Source organism: Thamnophis sirtalis, unplaced genomic scaffold, assembly GCF_051295495.1.
Source record: "Thamnophis sirtalis isolate CommonGarterSnake01/CBP01778 unplaced genomic scaffold, rThaSir2_p1.2 scaffold_15, whole genome shotgun sequence".
NCBI classification, from domain to species: domain Eukaryota; kingdom Metazoa; phylum Chordata; class Lepidosauria; order Squamata; family Natricidae; genus Thamnophis; species Thamnophis sirtalis.
Genome location: NW_028261395.1, coordinates 46846080 through 46865439, shown reverse-complemented (window position 1 = coordinate 46865439; position 19360 = coordinate 46846080). Strand labels below are relative to the sequence as shown.

At 46.2% G+C, this 19360-nt stretch overlaps 1 protein-coding gene across 1 annotated transcript; it reads right to left on the bottom strand.

The window, feature by feature from the left end:
• Positions 1-1029: 1029 nt before the first annotated feature.
• RNF207 (ring finger protein 207) lies at positions 1030-18593 on the bottom strand. The gene is given in 19 exon segments (XM_087702181.1): positions 1030-1297; positions 1699-1791; positions 2902-3019; positions 3109-3160; positions 3276-3431; positions 3433-3462; positions 4413-4605; positions 5248-5369; positions 6484-6552; positions 6853-6921; positions 7081-7153; positions 8876-8922; positions 9002-9127; positions 10566-10641; positions 11161-11242; positions 13487-13631; positions 14966-15095; positions 15455-15645; positions 18346-18593. Coding segments are annotated over 18 exon segments (1947 nt in total). The 5' UTR covers positions 18346-18593; the 3' UTR covers positions 1030-1122.
• Positions 18594-19360: the final 767 nt, after the last annotated feature.

The following is a 19360-nucleotide window of genomic DNA, read 5'->3' as shown; positions in this document are numbered from 1 at the left end:
AAAATGCACGCAATTCAGACGCCAAACCTCCAGAATTCACGGAACAAGCACAGGTAGGTAGGTAGATTAGATAGAGAGAGAGATAGGTAGGTAGAGAGATAGAGATACGTAGATAGATGATAGGTAGGTAGGTAGGTAGGTAGATAGATAAGAGATGTAGATGGATGGATAGATGATAGATACTGGTAGGTAGGTGAATAAGAAATAGAGATAGATAAGAGAGATGATAGATAAGAGATAGATGATAGATAAGAGATAGATGATAGATAGATACTGGTAGGTAGGTAGATTAGATAAAGATAGATAGAGATAGATAAGAAATGATAGATAGATAGAGATAGATAAGAGATGATAGATAAGAGATAGATAGAGATAGATAAGAAATGATAGATAGAGATAGATAGATGATAGATAAGAGATAGACAAGAAATGATAGATAGATAGATAGATAGATAGATAGATAGATAGATAGATAGATAGATACTGGTAGGTAGGTAGATTAGATAGATAGAAATAGATAAGAGATAGATAGAGATAGATAAGAGATGATAGATAAGAGATAGATAAGAAATGATAGATAGATAGAGATAGATAAGAAATGATAGATAGATAGATAGAGATAGATAAGAGATGATAGATAGAGATAGATAAGAAATGATAGAGATAGATAAGAGGATAGATAAGAGATAGATAAGAAATGATAGATAGATAGATAGATAGATAGATAGATAGATAGATAGATAGATGATAGATAGATACTGGTAGGTAGGTAGATTAGATAGATAGAAATAGATAAGAGATAGATAGAGATAGATAAGAAATGATAGATAGATAGAGATAGATAAGAGATGATAGATTAGAGATAGATAAGAAATGATACATAGAGATAGATAAGAGATGATAGATTAGAGATAGATAAGAAATGATAGATAGATAGATAGATAGATAGATAGATAGATAGATAGATAGATAGATAGATACAGGTAGGTAGGTAGATGGTAGGTAGGTGGATAGAAAGGTGATGGATGGATAGACAGACAGATACTGGTAGGGAGAGAGAGAGAGATGATAGATGCTGGTTGGTAGGTAGATATTTTTCCACAAAAGGAAAATGTGGCACCCTCAATGCCGAAGGAGGTGGGGTTCCTGGTCTCCTTCCTTGGTTAGACTTTCTGGGGCTCCTGTGGGGTCCGAGAGGGTCTCTGCCCTCATTTTCGTCTTGTTTTTGAAGACCTCGGTGCTTTTCGGCTGCAGGTCCGTGGTGGGAGAGCCAAGCGCCTGGGCTTCTGTGCCGGGACTGCTGATTTGGTTCCGGAGAGAAAAGGAAAGGGGGAAAAAATTAAAAAGGCGAGGAAAGAATCAAGCCAAATTCAGATAGTCCTTGACTTACAACCATCCGTTTAGTGACTGAAATTCAGGCGCTTGGCAACTGGCTCGTATTTACAACGGTCGCAAAATCCCCTGGGGGGGGGGTTCGTGTGATTCCACCTTCTGGCCAGCAAAGTCAACAAGGGAAGACAGATTCGCTTAACGACCGTGTGACTGAACGACCACCGTGTTTCTCTTTAAGAACGGGGCCAAACTCACTCAACAACTTAGCAACGGAAATTTCGGGCTCGTAAGTCGAGGGCCACCTGGGCGTTTCAGATGAAGCGTGGTGAGGATTCATGGATTCCCTGGGATCGATCGATCGAGTACCTGGGCTGAGACTCGGCTGGGAGGGGTCCGTCTTCGTAGATTTTGAGCAGGCTCTCCGGCTGATCCCCGGTTTTCTCTCTCCACTCCTGGAACTGCGAAGCGGATGTTGGGGGGGGTCTGTCCGAGTGAACCCCCAGGGGAGCTTCCCACCAGGCCGGAGAAGCCCCCCCCCCAAGAAGTCACAAAGACACACACTGGTTGCCCCCAAAATGAGTGTGTGAGATTGCTGCCACAACGGATGCATAGGGGGGCCCTTTGAAGGGGGGGGCTCGGTGAGCCTTGAATTAATGGAGAATAAGGAGGAGGGGGGGGGAGAATGAAAGAAAAAGGAAAAAAATGAGAGAAAAGGAAGGATGGATGCAGGCACGCAGGAGGAAGGAAAGGAGGGATGGATGGCTGCAGGAGGGAGGAAAGGGAAGGAAAAAGAAAAGAGGGAAGGAGAGTGAAGGAAAGGAAAAGGGGCGAGAAGAAAGGAGGAGGAAGAAAGGGAAGGAAAGAGGGAAGAAGGAAGGAAAGGAAAAGAGGGAAGGAAAGAAAAGGAGAGAAGAAAGGAAAGGAGTGAGAAAGAAGGTAAAAGAAGGAAGGAGGGAAGGAGAAAAAGGAGCGAGAAGGAAGGTAAAAAGGAAAGAGGGAAGGAGAAAAGAGGGAAGGAGAAGGGATGGAGTGAGAAGGAAGGGAGGAAGGGAAAGGTGAGAAGGAAGGAGGAAAGGAAAGAGTAGAGAGAAGGAAGGGAAAGAGGGAAGAATAAGGAAGGAAAGGATGAGAGAATAGGAATAGGAATAAGGAAAGGAGCGAGAAGGAAGGTAAAATAAGGAAGGAGGGAAGGAAAAAAGAGTGAAGGAGAAGGGGTGAGAAGGAAGGAGGAAAGAAGGAAGGGAGGAAGGGAAAGGTGAGAAGGAAGGAGGAAAGGAAAGAGTAGAGAGAAGGAAGGGAAGGAGCGAAAAGGAAGGTAAAAGAAGGAAGGAGGGAAGGAAAAAAGAGGGAAGGAGAAGGGGTGAGAAGGAAGGAGGAAGGGAGGAAGGGAAAGGTGAGAAGGAAGGAGGAAAGGAAAGAGTAGAGAGAAGGAAGGGAAGGAAAGGAGGAAAGGAAGCAGGAGGGAGGGCTGGAGTCCAGGAAGACCACCAGCCATGGCCCAGGAGCCGAGTTTATTGATTAATCGATCAATAAACCCGGTGTGAGGGGAATGAGGGGGGGTCTCCTCACCTGGGCTCCAGCCGTTCCTTGACCCGGGCGATGGATCGGACGTACGGGCCGATCTGCTTAGCGATGGCCATGAGGTAGGTGTTCTCCTGCCTCAGCTGCAGCAGGTCGTGGAGCTGGGCTGGGCGAGAGAAGCCGAGTTGCCCTCCTGAAATTCAACTCTGCACGCGCTCAGAGAAACCTCCCTTCCCGAAGACCCCCTCCCCAAACCTTCGTAAATCTCTTGCTCGTTGGCCACCCGCTGGTAGGTTTCCTCCCAGGTCTGCAGCAACACAAGAAGGGGGAAGGAAAAGATTAGGGAGAGAGAATTCAGCCAGGGCGGCGAGTTCGAGAGTTCCCACAGACGGAGGGGAATTCAAAGAGACGAGAGCGGTCACCTCTTCGAACTCCGTCCGCCTCATTTCCACCGCCGAGAATTCGGAGGCGATCTGGACGTCCACCTGGAGGGATTTCTGCAGGATTTCGCCCATGTCCTCCGCCTTGATGAGGGAGTGGTGCTTGGTCAAGTCGCGGTGGAGTTCCTGCACTTGGTCCCTTCAAGCTCTGGATCTCGGTCTGGAGCGCCTGCGGGAGACGGAGGGCGAGGAAGGGGGGGCTGGCTAAATTGTCCTAATTTAATTTTAATTTTAAAAACGAAACGGGCATCCCAAGTTCAATGCTCCCATCGCTGGGAGGAATTTCCGCTTGAGTGGGATCGTCTAAAACCCGTCTTTTCGGTGGCGGGTTGGACTAGATGACCTCCGAGGTCCCCTTCCCGCCCTACCTTTCAAAAGGTTCCCATCCAGAACATTTCAAAGATCAAATTTAACGAAAAAAAACAGACCCCCAAATTCCAGGGTGTGGGGGGGGCCTCTCTTTGGGATGTCGCTATGCATAGAACCGTGTTGTCCTGATACGTTACAGGCAGTCCTCGGCTTACGACCAAGAATTTCCATTGCTGAGCAAGCCAGTCGCTGAATGAGTCGAGCCCAATTCCACAAACTTTTTTTTGCCACTGTTGTGAAGCAAATCGCTCCCAGTCGCTGTAGCCAATTCTACAACCTTTTTTTTTTGCCACTGTTGTGAAGCAAGTCACTCCTGTCGTTAAGTGAATCCAGTGGTCGTTAAGCAATCTGCCTCCTGCATTGTCTCCGCTGGTCGGGAGCCGGCTGGGAAGGCCGCAAATTGGCAATCGTGTGACACCCCCCAAAACGCCTGAAATTTGGATCAGGTCATCATGGGGGTGGGTGGGGGTTGCAACCGTCGTAAGTGCGAGGACTGGCTACAAGTCCTTCTTCAGTGCTGTTGCAACTTCGCTGAACGAATGGCCGTCAATTGAGGACTATTTCCACACTATTCTTCACTTTTTGTGCAAGCAGTCCTCAATTTAACGACCGTAATCGAATCTCGTACGCCACCACGACCGTTAAGTCGTCGTGACTGGTTTTGCGACCGTTCTCGTGGCGGTCGTTAAGCGAAGGAGGCAAACGGAAGCGGGGGTGGGGGTGGGGGTTTCCCCATCCCGCCCTCCTTACCCGATACATATTCTCGTAGTCCCGGCAGTGGTCGGTAAACGGCGTCTCCCTCCCTTCGGCTAAAAGGACTTTTGTGCTGATGTATCGGTGCATCGTCGCCTTCCTCACCGGCGATCCGTCCAGGGGGATTTTTTCATGCGACGCTGAACAGCCGGCCACTAAGAGGGTCTTGGAGCCGGGACCCCCGGACATCCTAGAAGCCAAGAGAAAAACGGAGTTTATTAGCCCTTTCTTGGAAAATCGGGAAGCCAATGAAAAGGCAGTTTGGTTAGCAAGTCACAGCCCTGGGACACAGCAACTGTCCTAAGTACATGCCAGTTGCCGAGCCTCTGAATGCTGAGGTTTGCAAGTGTGAAAAACGGCTCTTGAGTGAGTTTTCTCCAGTGCCGTTGTAACTTTGAACAAACGGTCGCTAAACGAACTCTTGTAAGTCGAGGACTGCCTGTATTAACGGTCGGTTGCCGAATCGGACACTTTAGATCGGAGTTGGCAGGGGGTTTTTGGATCCACCTCTTGAGTCCTTCCCAAGTACCTGGGACAGGTAAGACGGCTGGGGAATTCTGGGAGTTGAAGTCCTGCATTATCCCACCAGCTGGCTGGACTGAAGTCCTCCAAGCAAGAGAGAGGATGGGAGAGAGCGGCTACCTAAGTCTTCCTAGTTGGGGGGACACATTAGAACCCCTTCCCTAGGACTTGAGTGGCTGCCACTGCTGGCCAGCCCCGCCTTCAGCCGCCTGCCTAGCCAATAAGGAGGAAGCTGGGGGCGATGCAGTCAGGTCCAGCTGTGGCCATGGGCTAAGTGACCTCTAGGGTGCCCACTGAACGAGAGACGTACATGTTGCTGTTGCTCAGGCCGGGACCGATGGCTCCTGTGGCGCCTACCACTGACCGGCGTGGGGACAAGGGCAGCAGGGCCTCCAGGCAGTGGGCGAACTCAGCCCGATATTCGCTGTTGATCTGGAAGGAAGGAAAGAAGGAAAAAAGGAAGGGAAGGAAAAAAGGAAGGAAGGAAGGAAAGAGAGAAGTAAGGGAGGGAGGAAAAGGAAGGAAGGAAAAAAGGAAGGGAGGAAAGAAAGGGGGAAGAAAGGGAGGCAGGGAAGAAAAAGGAAGGAAAAGGAGGGAAGGAAGAAGAAAGTGAGGAAGGAAGGAAAAGGAAGGAAGGAAAGGAGGGAGGAAAGGGAGGGAGGAGAGGAAGGAAAAAAGGAAGGTAGGAGAGAGGAAGGAAAAAGAAAGGAAGGAAAGAGAGAGACAGGAAGGGAAGGAGGTAAGGAGAGAGGAAGGAAAAAAGGAAGGAGAGTGGAAGGAAGGAAAAAGGAAGGAAGGAAGAAGAAAGTGAGGAATGAAGGAAGGAAAAGGAAGGAAGGAAAGGAGGAGGGAGGAAGGAGGGAGGGAGAGAAGGAAGGAAAAAAGGAAGGAGAGTGGAAGGAAGGAAAAGGAAGGAAGGAAGAAGTGAGGAATGAAGGAAGGAAAAGGAAGGAAGGAAAGGAGGGAGGAAATGGAGGGAGAGAAGAAAGGAAAAAAGGAAGGAGGAAGGAAAAAAGGAAGGAGAGTGGAAAGAAGGAAAAGGAAGGAAGAAGAAAGTGAGGAATGGAAGGAAAAGGAAGGAAAGGAGGGAGGAAATGGAGGGAGGGAGGAGAGAAGGAAGGAGAGAGGAAGGAAGAAAGGAAGGAGAGTGGAAGGAAGGGAAAGGAAGGAAGGAAGAAGTGAGGAATAGAAGGAAAGGAGGGAGGAAATGGAGGGAGGGAGAAGAGAAGGAAGGAGAGAGGAAGGAAGAAAGGAAGGAGAGTGGAAGGAAGGGAAAGGAAGGAAGGAAGAAGAAAGTGAGGAAGGAAGGAAAGGAGGGAAGAAATGGAGGGAGGGAGAAGAGAAGGAAGGAAAAAAGGAAGGAAGGAGAGAAGGAAGGAAGGGAAGGAGGAAATGGAGGGAGGTAAGGAGAGAAGGAAGGAGAGTGGAAGGAAGGAAAAGGGAGGGAGGGAGGACCAGAATTTTGCTCAGACAGGCCTGTTAGCTTAGCTCCCCTCTCAATAAACCAATAATCGGGGTATATCGGCCGTATCCAGGTTCAGCTCACCTTGCTGGTTTGTGAGGGCCTCAACCGATGGGGCTGTTTGACGATCCTTTGCAAGCGCTCCATCAGTTGCTGGAAGCAAAAGAAACCACTCAACCACAACCGACCCCTGACCTTTACGTCGCTGAGCGAGAAATTTATTGAGTGAGTTTTGCCCCGTTTTACGCCCTTTCGGGCCACCGTTGTTAAGTGAACCACCGCCATCATTGTGCAGGGTCCTCAAGTGAATCGGGCTTCCCCCGTCGGCCTTGCTGGTCCGAAGGCCACCACGTCATCCCTCCGCCCCTCTAGCCTCTCGAAGCCCTGGGTTCAAGTCCCCCCATGTCCCCTGACCCTCCCGGAGGCTCCCGGAGGAAGGGAAATCCGACTTACGTAGCCCAAATCCAGGAATTCGGCTTTGTTGGCCGAACTGAGAAACGCAGAACAGGTGACCAGGTGCACCTAAAGCCGGAAAAGAGGCACCGTTTGCCACCAAGGAAATCAAAAGAGTTGCAAAAGGGGAAGAGGCGGTGGGGGGAGAGGGGGGGCTTCATGCCCGGGATATCTTGGTGCAAAGTTTGGGGGGGCGAGAGGGGTGGGTGGGAGTTGGTCCCTCCTTACCTGGAGGGTTGGCAGGATACAAGCCAGGTGAGAGAGCTGCTCCTTAAAAGCTTTTTCCTTCTCTTCGTATTGGCTAGAAATATATATTATATATTATTATATAGTATATTATATAGAACAGTGTTTCTCAACCTTGGCAACTTGAAGATGTCCGGACTTCAACTCCCAGAATTCCCCAGCCAGCATTCGCTGGCTGGGGAATTCTGGGAGTTGAAGTCCAGGACATCTTCAAGTTGCCAAGGTTGAGAAACACTGATATAGAATATATAATAAATGATTAGAAATGATTTTATAAATGATTTCAAAAAGCCATTTTCAGGCTGTTTTCCTCTCCAAAAAAGGGGAGAGGAAATCTCTGCAGCGGAGCGGGAGAAGAAGAAGAAGCAGCGAAGGATAGAACGGGGAGGGACACCGGGAGGTCATCCAGCCCAACCCCCAAGCCCCCAGAGCTTTGCAGAGAGCCGGTCCTCGCCCCTTACAACGGTCGCAGCAAACCCTTTCGAGGACGGTTCAAAGCTGCCACGGCACTGGAAAAAAGGGACTGAACGGCCAGTCATAAAAAGGGGACCCCGGGGAACACTGAGACCGTTGTAAGTGCGAGTCCGTTGCCGAGCGTCTGAATTTTGTTCCCGTGAGATGCTGCGACGGCCATGGTCATAAGTGGGAAAAACTTAAGTCGCTGCCACTTTGAATGATCACTAAACAGATGGTATCGGACAAAAATTTGGAACTGGGTGCAAGAAATTACAGGAGAACGGATAAAATACAAAGCCGAAATCTTTCTACTGGGAATAATCAAAGGGAAATATACAAAGAAAATCAAGTACATATTAACACATCGGCTAACTACAGCTAGAATAGCATTTGCCCAATGCTGGAAACAAAATAATGCCCCCCTCGGACGAATTAGTGATTAAAAAAAAACTTTGGATTGTGCAGAGATGGACAAATTAACACTGAAATTAAAAGATGAAGAAGAGTCGGAATATTATGAAATTTGGAACAATTGGTACAAATGGCTGCAAAATAAGAATAAAACTAATTAAGCCTATATATACATATACATATACATATACATATACATATACATATACATATACATATACATATACATATACATATACATATACATATACATATACATATACATATACATATACATATACATATACATATACATATACATATACATATACATATATATTAGATTTTTACAACCCCTGGTAAGCCCCAATTATGGGAGGAAGCTAACTGCTTCCATCATCTGTCAATCGGCTCGTCACAAGAGTCCATCACGACAGAAACCCAATATTTTTACTGTTGCCTTTTTGTTATATTTGTGTTTTTTTATTTGTGCTGATAAATAAATAAAGGGAGACTAGTATAGATCTATTTCAAGCTATTTAGCTCTCATCAGCTAGCCATACCCTTACTGGGATTCGAACCTGGGCTATATTACTTACTAGGCAGACTTCTTAGCCATTAGGCCACAGGCTCTTATCTGTTATCAGTGAAGCCAGGGTGAAAGGTATCTATTAGATTTTTACAAAAATATATATATATATATATATAACTGTGTATAAAGGTGCGTAAATATAGAAGCGAAATATTATATACATGTACAGGTATGATGACATAACAATGTTGATATAATGACTGTAAGGTGTTGCAGAAGGGAAAAAAATAATTTTAAAAACATCTGCAAAAAAATAAAAAATAAAAATAGATGGTCGTAAGTCCGAGGACTACCTGCGTACAGGTCACTGCCCGGTTCTCCCCGGGTGCCAAACTTTACCTCTGCACAGCTTTCAGGAGAGTCTTCTTCCTTTCGGCCAGTTTTTCCTAGGAGAAGGAAAACGGAAAGGAGGAATTGAGCAGGAGCGCCCGCCCTGCGGTGTTGGCCACAGGGGGCCCATCTCACCTGCATGCTGCTGAAGAGGCCGTTGATGGCCGATGACTCCTCGTCTGCGCTGTTCCGGACCTCCTCAATCATGGCCTTGAGCAGGACGATGGCCTCGCGGGTGGACGTCTGCAGCTCCTTGACCGCCTGCCACGGACGGACACGTGTGGGACACGGCTCTCCAAGGGCCTTCCCCGAAGGTTTATAAGGGGGGGCAGGCTTTGCCAGCTGTTGTTGGCTGCCTCTCGAACCCGAGTCTTCTTCTGGGGCGTGGCTCCTGAAGCCGGCCCTTCGGAGGGGGCCAGGGTGAAGTTTGCAAAAAGGGCCCCCTTTTGGAAACTTTTTTCTCGTAAGGAAGGAAAGGAAAGGAAAGAAGGAAAGGAAAGGAAAGAAGGAAAGGAAAGGAAAGAAGGAAAGGAAAGGAAAGGAGGAAAGGAAAGGAAAGGAAAGAAGGAAAGGAAAGGAAAGGAGGAAAGGAAAGGAAAGGAAAGGAAAGGAGGAAAAGGAAAGGAAAGGAGGAAAGGAAAGGAAAGGAGGAAAGGAAAGGAAAGGAAAGAAGAAAAGGAAGGGAAGGGAAGGAAAAGGAAAGGAAAGGAGGAAAGGAAAGGAAAGGAAAGGAGGAAAGGAAAGAAGGAAAGGAAAGGAAGAACAGAAAGGAAGCAAGGGTGAGGAAGGGAGGGAAGGAAAAGAGAAAAAGAAAAAGGGATAAGAGGAGGAAGGAGGAGAGAATGATTGGAAAAGGAAGGAAAGGGGGAGGGTGGAAAGAAAGGAAGAAAAGGAGAAAATGAAGCAAGCAAGCGAGGAAAAATGAGGGAAGAAGGAAAAGGAAGACGGAAGGAAGAAAAGAGGGAGAAGGAGGGAAGGAAAGGCATTAAGGAAGGAGGGAGGGAAGAAGGACGGAAGGAAAAATAGGAAGGGAGGGAAGGAAAGGAAGGAAGGGAAGGGAGGAAAATGAAGAAGAAAAAAAGGAAGAAGGAAGGAAAGAAGGAAAAGGAAAAGAAACAAAAAGAAGGAAACAAGGCTGAGGAAGGGAGGGAAGGAAGGGGAAAAGGGAGGGAGAAAGAAAAAGGGACAGGAGTGGGAGGGAGGAGAGAATGATTGGACAAGGAAGGAAAGGGGGAGGCTGGAAAGAAAGGAAGAAAAGGGGAAAATGAAGGAAGAAGGAGGAAGCAAGCAAGAGAGGAAAAGAGGGAAGAAGGGAAAGGAAGGAAGGCAAAGGGAAAGAAGAAAAGAGGGAGAAGGAGGGAAGGAAAAGCATTAAGGAAGAAGGGAGGAAAGAAGGAAAAAGAGGGAGGGAGGGAGGGAGGGAGGGAGAAAGGAAGGAAGGAAGGAAGGAAGGAAGGAAGGAAGGAAGGAAGGAAGGAAGGAAGGACGAAGACATCCAATCGCTTTTCCACGCCTGGTCCCAGCGTGGGCTAATATCCCCATTGTGCCACATCCTTCCCGCCCTTGCCAGAGGCTGGACTAGATGCCCTCCAAAGTCCCTCTAACCTCCAACTCTAAAACCTCAGAAACAGAGGCAGGAAGTCGGCGAATAAAAGCCATTCCCAGCCCCTACAATATTTCTTCTCCTCTTCCCACTTACCATCACAGCCTGGTCCAATTTCTCACACCCGCGCATGTAGGCCGTCTCAATATCGATGCAATGCGCTCGGCTCTCCCTGGAGGACGGGGTGGGGGGGTAGAATTATGTCCTTTTGAGGTATTTGGAGGGGGGGAGCACAGCATGAGGCTTCTTGTTTGTTCTCTCACAGATATTTTTTAATAAAAAAATCTGAATATCAAGTGTCGGGAAGTTCCCCTGGCTAACGCTATACAAACCACCAGGGCTTACAACTAAAATGCCAATCTCAATTACGGTTGAAAGTCAAGGACTTCCTTTACGTGTTTCTGAATCTAAATGATGCAAATTGATTGGGGGGGGGCTGTTTCCTACAGACCCTCTATTTTTTAAATAACAGAAATTGGGGCATGGTCTTGGGGTGGGGGTCTCGATAATCTAATGCTCAAACAGGAGACCCTATATAGCCTTTCAGGCTGTCCATTCAAGTTATTTAATTTAATTTGATTTTTTTTTAATTAACTTAATTAAATTCCAATTAACTTCAATGAAATTCAATTGAGAAGCCCTTCAAAATGCCTTTGACGCTGAGGTCGATTCTGAAAGATGGCCAACTTACACAGGCATATCTCGAAAACAGTTAATGCACAGCATGGATTTTTTCTCCGTGGAGAACATGATGTACAATTCCTCGTGGAGGGCTGGGAAAGAGAGGAAACACAACAGGGAGGTGGTTTATAATTCAGGGTTGCAGGGCCCCCCCACCCCCCCAAGCGTCGTACTAAAAAAATGGGAAAAGAAGAATTTCATGCTTTCCAACCGAGCGTCAAATGAATTCTCCTTTTGGCTGCAAATTCAGATCCTGTTTCTAGATCGTAGATGGAGGGTGTGGGAAGCAAAAGGCGAAAACATTGAACAGAAGCAAGAGCAAATTATAAGTGGTGACAACTCCCGCCTTGGCCGAGGGGTTGGACTAGAAGATCTTCAGAGTTCCCTTCCAGCCCTACTTTATCTGTGATTCCCATTCTAGGATTCTATGGTTATGTTTGTATGATTCTACAACTCTACAATTCTATCGTTCCATGATTGAGATTCTTATGATTTTACAATTCTATGATTTTACAATTCTATGATTCTGGTTCTTTGATTCTAATGATTTTATGATTCTATGATTTTACAGTTCTGATTCCGGTTCTATAATTCTTATGGTTTTACGATTCTAAGTTTTTACAACTATGATTCTGGTTCTATATTTCTACAATCCCATGTTTTACAATTCTATGATTTTGAGTCTGAATCTGTGGTTTTACGATTCTGGTTCTATAATTCTTATGATTTTATGATTCTAAGCTTTTACAATTCTGTGATTCTGATTCTATGATTCTACAATTCTATGATTCTACAATTCTATGATTCTGGTTCTGTGATTCTTATGATTTTACAATTCTATGATTTTACAGTTCTGATTCTGGTTCTATAATTCTTATGGTTTTACGATTCTATGATTTTACAGTTCTGATTTTAGTTCTATAATTCTCATGGTTTTATGATTCTGAGGTTTTACAACTACGATTCTGGCTCTATAATTCTACAATTCCATGTTCTACAATTCTATGATTTTGAGTCTGAATTTGTGATTTTACGATTCTGGTTCTATAATTATGATTTTATGATACTAAGCTTTTACAATTCTGTGATTCTGATTCTATGATTCTACAATTCTATGATTCTACAATTCTATGATTCTGGTTCTGTGATTCTTATGATTTTACAATTCTATGATTTTACAGTTCTGATTTTGGTTCTATAATTCTGATGGTTTTATGATTCTAAGGTTTTACAACTATGATTATGGTTCTATAATTCTACAATCCCATGTTCTACAATTCTATGATTTTGAGTCTGAATCTGTGATTTTACGATTCTGGTTCTATAATTCTTATGATTTTATGATTCTAAGCTTTTACAATTCTGTGATTCTGATTCTATGATTCTACAATTCTATGATTCTACAATTCTATGATTCTGGTTCCGTGATTCTTATGATTTTACAATTCTATGATTTTACAGTTCTGATTCTGGTTCTATAATTCTTATGGTTTTACGATTCTATGATTTTACAGTTCTGATTTTAGTTCTATAATTCTCATGGTTTTATGATTCTGAGGTTTTACAACTACGATTCTGGCTCTATAATTCTACAATTCCATGTTCTACAATTCTATGATTTTGAGTCTGAATTTGTGATTTTACGATTCTGGTTCTATAATTATGATTTTATGATACTAAGCTTTTACAATTCTGTGATTCTGATTCTATGATTCTACAATTCTATGATTCTACAATTCTATGATTCTGGTTCTGTGATTCTTATGATTTTACAATTCTATGATTTTACAGTTCTGATTTTGGTTCTATAATTCTGATGGTTTTATGATTCTAAGGTTTTACAACTATGATTATGGTTCTATAATTCTACAATTCCATGTTCTACAATTCTATGATTTTGAGTATGAATCTGTGATTTTACGATTCTGGTTCTATAATTCTTATGATTTTATGATTCTAAGCTTTTACAATTCTGTGATTCTGATTCTTATGATTCTACAATTCTATGATTCTACAATTCTTATGATTCTACAATTCTATGATTCTGGTTCTGTGATTCTTATGATTTTGTGACTCTACAATTTTACAATTCTATGATTCTGAGTCCGAATCTGCGATTTTACGATTCCACAATTTTGCAACTCTGATTGTGACTCTACAATTCTAGGATTCCGATTCGATGATTCTTTAGTTCTACGGTTTTACAATTCCGGTTTGGCTCTTTTCTGCTGTATTTTTGCTGCCCAGAAGAAGTGGGGCTCGGTTGCTTGGGGGGTGGGGGTGTCGAGGGTGAAGAAGGGTCATGCATGAGAACATAGTGGCCTCTGAGCACGTACAGCATTTCTTGTGCACCTCCTTGGCCCGCTTGCTCAGCGAGACGATCTCGTGGCGGGAGAACATCCGGGCCTTGTGCGTCTCTTCTCGGCACGTGCCACAGAGCGGCTGGCTACAGGTGTTGCAGAAGTACATGGCGTCCAGCTCCTTCCGAGACGGAGACGGGAGGGGAGGGTGGGTATTGGAGGAGAGGAGGAAGAGGAGGAGAAGGAGAAGAAGAAGGGGGAGAGGGGATGAGAAGGAGGAGGAAGAGGAGGAGAAGAAGGGAGGAGGAGAGGAGGAGGAAGAGGAGGAGAAGGAGAAGAAGAAGAAGGGAGGAGGAGAGGAGGAGAAGGAGAAGGAGGGAGGAGGAGAAGGAGGAAGAGGAGAAGAAAGAGAGGAGGAGAGGAGAAGGAGGAGGAGAAGGAGGAAGAGGAGAAGAAAAAGGGAGGAGGAGAGGAGAAGGAGGAGGAGGAGGAGGAGGAGGAGGAGGAGGAGAAGGGAGGAGGAGAAGGATAAGAAGGGAGGAGAGGAGGAGGAACAGGAGGAGAAGAAGGGAGAAGGAGAGGAGAAGGAGGAGGGAGGAGGATAGGAGGAGGAGAAGGAGGAAGAGGAGGAGGAGAAGGGAGGAGGAGAAGGAGGAAGAGGAGAAGAAAAATGGAGGAGAGGAGAAGGAGGAGGAGAAGGGAGGAGAGGAGGAGGAAGAGGAGGAGAAGAAGGGAGGAGGAGAGGAGGAGGAGGGGGGAGGAGGAAGAGGAGGAGGAAGAGAAGGATAAGAAGGGGGAGAGGAGGAGGAAGAGGAGGAGAAGAAGGGAGGAGGAGAAGGATAAGAAGGGAGGAGAGGAGGAGGAACAGGAGGAGAAGAAGGGAGAAGGAGGAGGAGGAGGAGGGAGGAGGAGAAGGAGGAAGAGGAGAAGAAAAAGGGAGGCGGAAAGGAGAAGGAGGAGGAGAAGAAGGGAGGAGGAGGAAGAGGAGGAGAAGAAGGGAGGAGGAGAGGGAGGAGGAGAGGAGAAGGGAGGAGGGGAGGAGGAGAAGGAGAAGGAAAGAAGGGAGGAGAGGAGGAGAAGAAGAAGAAGGAGGAGGAGAGAGGATGAGAAGGAAAAGAAGGGAGGAGAGGAGGAGGAGGAAGAGGAGAAGAAGAAGGGAGGAGGAGGAAGAAGAAGAAGAGAGGAAAAGGAGAAGAAGAAGGGGGGAGGAGGAGAAGAAGGGACACAGGTATGGTCAGAGGAGGCTGGGAAGGGGCTCTTGGAAGTAATTACAGCAGCCGCTGCTGCTAAGATAGACTGCTCCAGCACAGGGATGCTCTATTGCTGTGTCTCTCCAAGGCTTAGCCATTTGAAAACGGGTGGACTTCAACTCCCAGAATTCCTGAGCCTGCATGCTTAGGGGGTTGGCCTAGATGACCCTCAGGGGCCCCTCCTCACCCGCCGCTCTACCATCCTGTAATCCGGGGGCCGAAACTCCTTCTCCCTGCAAATCCTTCTGGGTGGGACTTAACTTACCTGCTTTGTGCTTTGCAGGTCGCAATTCGCACACAGGACCTCTTCTTCGTAGTCCCCGGAGCTGTCCACCAGGAATTTGAGCAGCTGGTCTTCAGGAGGGAGCCCATTCCCCTTCACGACGGACTGGTAGCTGCAAGGAAGAGACAACCTGGCTTGTCATCACTGAAAAGTAAGGTCTTTGGGGCTCAAACCGAGGCAGCGTGACAAACCATGATTAAAAACCGTGACAAGCCACGATTAAATCCAGAGGTGGTGGAGGTTTTCAAGAAGAGCCTGGACAATCATTTGCCGTCGCCCGCTTAATCGGAGCCCTCTTAAGATATTGAGTTTCGAGGAACTCTTCCTCCGCAGAAACCACGAGGGCTAGAAACTTAGCTTTGCCAAATGGAGAAGGCGGGATCCTAGAGCGGGGAGGGTCCCCTGGAGGTCATCTACTCCAACCCCACTGGCCCGGTAAGGCCGTCACGAAGCCAGGGAGGCCGTCCTTACCCGCACAGGGGACATGCCAGGCGGCCGTCGATGGCTCGTCCCCGCAGGCAGCTGGCGCAGAAGTTGTGGTAGCAATCCAAGAGGCACGGCTGCTCGTACTGCTCGTGGCACAGGAAGCACACCAGCGGGTGGCAGCTGGCGTTGTCGAGTTCGCACAGGTTCTCCAAGGGGGTGAAGATCCCGCCCGACATCTGGAGACCGAGAGAAAAACCAGCGGAGGCCGCAGAGACCTGGTTCACCCTGAAGTCTGCAGATTTATTTTATATATATATATTTTAATTTCGTTTTGTTATTTCATCTTCCCTTGTTTGTTTTATTTTTGGTTCATTACACAGTCCTCAGGATGTTCACACTTTATATTATTATTGTTGTTGTTATTATGTACGATTAATCTTTGGTGAGATTCACAGCCTTTGGGGCTGGTTGGTAGCTCAACAGCTCGAGTCCTAACCAAGGACCTAGGAACTGTTAAGGTAACGTCGGAGGATAGCAATAGCAATAGCAGCTAGACTTATATACCGCTTCATAGGGCTTTCAGCCCTCTCTAAGCGGTTTACAGAGTCAGCATGTCGCCCCCAACAATCCGATAGATAGATAGATAGATAGATAGATAGATAGATAGATAGATAGATAGATAGATAGAGATAGATAGATAGAGATAGATAGATAGATAGATAGATAGATAGATGATAGATAGATAGAGATAGATAGATAGATAGAGATAGATAGATAGATAGATAGATAGATAGATGATAGATAGATAGATAGATAGATAGATAGATAGATAGATAGAGATAGATAGATAGATAGAGATAGATAGATAGATAGATAGATAGATGATAGATAGATAGAGATAGATAGATAGATAGAGATAGATAGATAGATAGATAGATAGATGATAGATAGATAGATAGATAGATAGATAGATAGATAGAGATAGCTAGATAGATAGAGATAGATAGATAGATAGATAGATAGATAGATAGATAGATAGATGATAGATAGAGATAGATAGAGATAGATGATAGAGATAGATAGATAGAGATAGATAGATAGCAATAGCAATAGCAATAGCAGTTAGACTTCTATACCGCTTCATAGGGCTTTCAGCCCTCTCTAAGCGGTTTACAGAGTCAGCATATCGCCCCCCCACAGTCTGGGTCCTCATTTCACCCACCTCGGAAGGATGGAAGGCTGAGTCAACCTTGAGCCGGTGAGATTTGAACCGCCGAACTGCAGATAGCAGTCAGCTGAAGTGGCCTGCAGTACTGCACTCTACCCACTGCGCCACCTCGGCTCTATGAGGATATGAGCTGTTCCAAGTAGGGCGTCTTTTTGGTAAAATCAGAATGTTCAAGCCTGTTCAAGAGCCTCCCCGTTGTGTCTCTGAATGGCGTAGAAATTGAAACCATCCCAGAACAGCAACTCACGCAGAGGAGCAACAGGAAGCCTCCTGGGCTGAGAGATTTCTGGGGCTCACAAAGGTTTGTGCCTTTGGTGCTGAACTGCAGCAGTCAACTTGGCGTGAATGAGGATTATCTCTGCATTTTGGCATCTCCCAGATGAACATAACCCCGGTTTATTTATAGCTTGTTGAAAAAGAATAGACATATTTATGGATCGTTTTTGTTCGGGGGCACCGGGTTATTCTTATTTGTCCCAGGGGCCATCTGGGATCGTCCATCTTCCCCTCTAAAAGGGGTTTAATTTGTTGCCTCCCCCCCTTTTACTGATGGAAGATATGGAGATTGGGAGACACAAAATGCTTTCTAAAGGTAATATTCGGGTGGATTATTTCAAGAGTTTCCCCATATAAAATGTTCAAAATGAAAAGTTTGCTCACTTCCATAGCGGCCTCTGCTGGCAGAATTCAGAAAGGGAGGGTGGAAGGGAACAAGGAAGGAAGGAAGGAGAAAGGGAAGAAAGAAAGAGAAAGAGAAAGAGAGCAAGGAAGGAAGAGAGGGAAGAAAGAGAAAGGGAGCAAGGAAGGAAGGAGAGAGGGAAGAAAGGGAGAAAGGAAGGAAGGAGAGGGAAGACTGAAGGAGAGAAATGGAGGGAAGGAGCAAGGAAGGGAGGAGAAAGGAAAGAGAGAAATAGAGGGAGGAAAGAAGGAAAAAGGAGAAATAACAAGATAAAGGGAGGGAGGCGATATGATAGAAGGAAGAGAGGGAGGGAGGAAAGAAAGAGGAATAGGTTGGGTAGAAAAGAAAGGAAGAGAGGAATTTTGAAGGAAGGAGATTGCAGAAAGAAGGAAAGGGAGGGAGGGAGAAAGGAAGAAAGGAGAAAGGAAGGAAAGGAGAGAAATGGAGGGAGGGAAGAAGGAAAAAGGAGAAATGACAAAAAAGATGAAGGGAGGGAGGAAAGAGGAATAGAAGAAGGGTTGGGTAGAAAAGAAAGGAAGAGAGGAATGGTGAAGGAAGGAGAGGGATGAAGGAAATGGAGGGAGGGAGAAAGGAAGGAAGGAGAGAGGGAAGAAAGAAGAAAAGGAAGGGAGGAAAGAGAAAGGAAGGAAAGGGGAGAAATGGAGGGAGGGAAGAATCAAAAGGGAGAAATGACAAAAAAAGATGAAGGGAGGGAGGAAAGAGGAATAGAAGAAGGGTTGGATAGAAAAAGAAAGGAAGAGAGGAATGGAGGGAAGGAAGGAAGCATTTTCATCTTTGCAAAAACTAAAAGTTGATGTCCCAATCTTTCCCCCCCCTCCCTCCCCCCTCCCTGGCCACAGACCTGTCAGTTTCTCTGGGAATCATCTCTGGCACCAAGCCAGGACTTATTTATAAAGACAACAATAAAGGCAGGATAAAAATAGCCCCCTCTGCTCTCAGCCCAGCCCCCACCCCAGCCGGCCAGAGCTAAAAGCCGGAAGTGGGCCAGGAAGGGGGGAAAAAACTTACTTTGAATTTCTGCTTTTCGGATTTCTGCCTCTCTTCCCGTGGATCCTTTTTCCGCCTTCGATCCAGTAGATTTTTTTTTCTCCCCCACTTCTGTTCCAAAGCTCTGCCACTTTTAGCTGGCCGGCCCAGCTGTGAAACGGCAAATCATCATCTCTTTGAGGGTTACAGGTTTTTAAAATAAAATAAATTCTACTGGCAAAAAAGCCTGGAGGGCGAAAGAGAATTTCCCACTTGCAGGAAGGAAGGAGAAAAGGGAGAAAGGGAGCAAGGAAGGAAGGAAGGAGAGAGGGAAGAAAGAAGGAGAGAAAGGGAGGGGGAGGGAGCAAGGAAGGAAGGAAAGAGAAAGGGAAGAAAGAGAGAAAGGGCTGAAGCAAGGAAGGAAAAAAGGAGAGAGGGAAGAAAGGAGAGAAAGGGAGGGAGCAAGGAAGGAAGGAAAGAGGGAAGAAAGAAGGAGAGAAAGGGAGCAAGGAAGGAAGGAAGGAAGGAAGGAGAGAGGGGGAAGAAAGGAGAGGGAGGGAGTAAGGAAGGAAGGAGAGGGAAGAAAGAAGGAGAGAAAGGGAGCAAGGGAGGAAGGAAGGAGAGAGGGAAGAAAGAGAGAAAGGGAGGGAGCAAGGAAGGAAAAAAGGAGAGAGGGAAGAAAGGAGAGAAAGGGAGGGAGCAAGGAAGGAAGGAAAGAGGGAAGAAAGAAGGAGAGAAAGGGAGCAAGGAAGGAAGGAAGGAAGGAGAGAGGGGGAAGAAAGGAGAGGGAGGGAGCAAGGAAGGAGAAAAGGGAGAAAGGGAACAAGGAAGGAAGGAGAGGGAAGAAAGAAGGAGAGAAAGGGAGCAAGGGAGGAAGGAAGGAGAGAGGGAAGAAAGAGAGAAAGGGAGGGAGGGAGCAAGGAAGGAAGGAAAGAGAGAGGGAAGAAAGAAGGAGAGAAAGGGAGGGATTTTAAGAATTAAAGACCAGGCAGAGTTGAGAGAGAGTCTTGCAGAGGGATGAAAGGCAGCGTCCGGCATGGGCCCAGGAGGGGGGGGG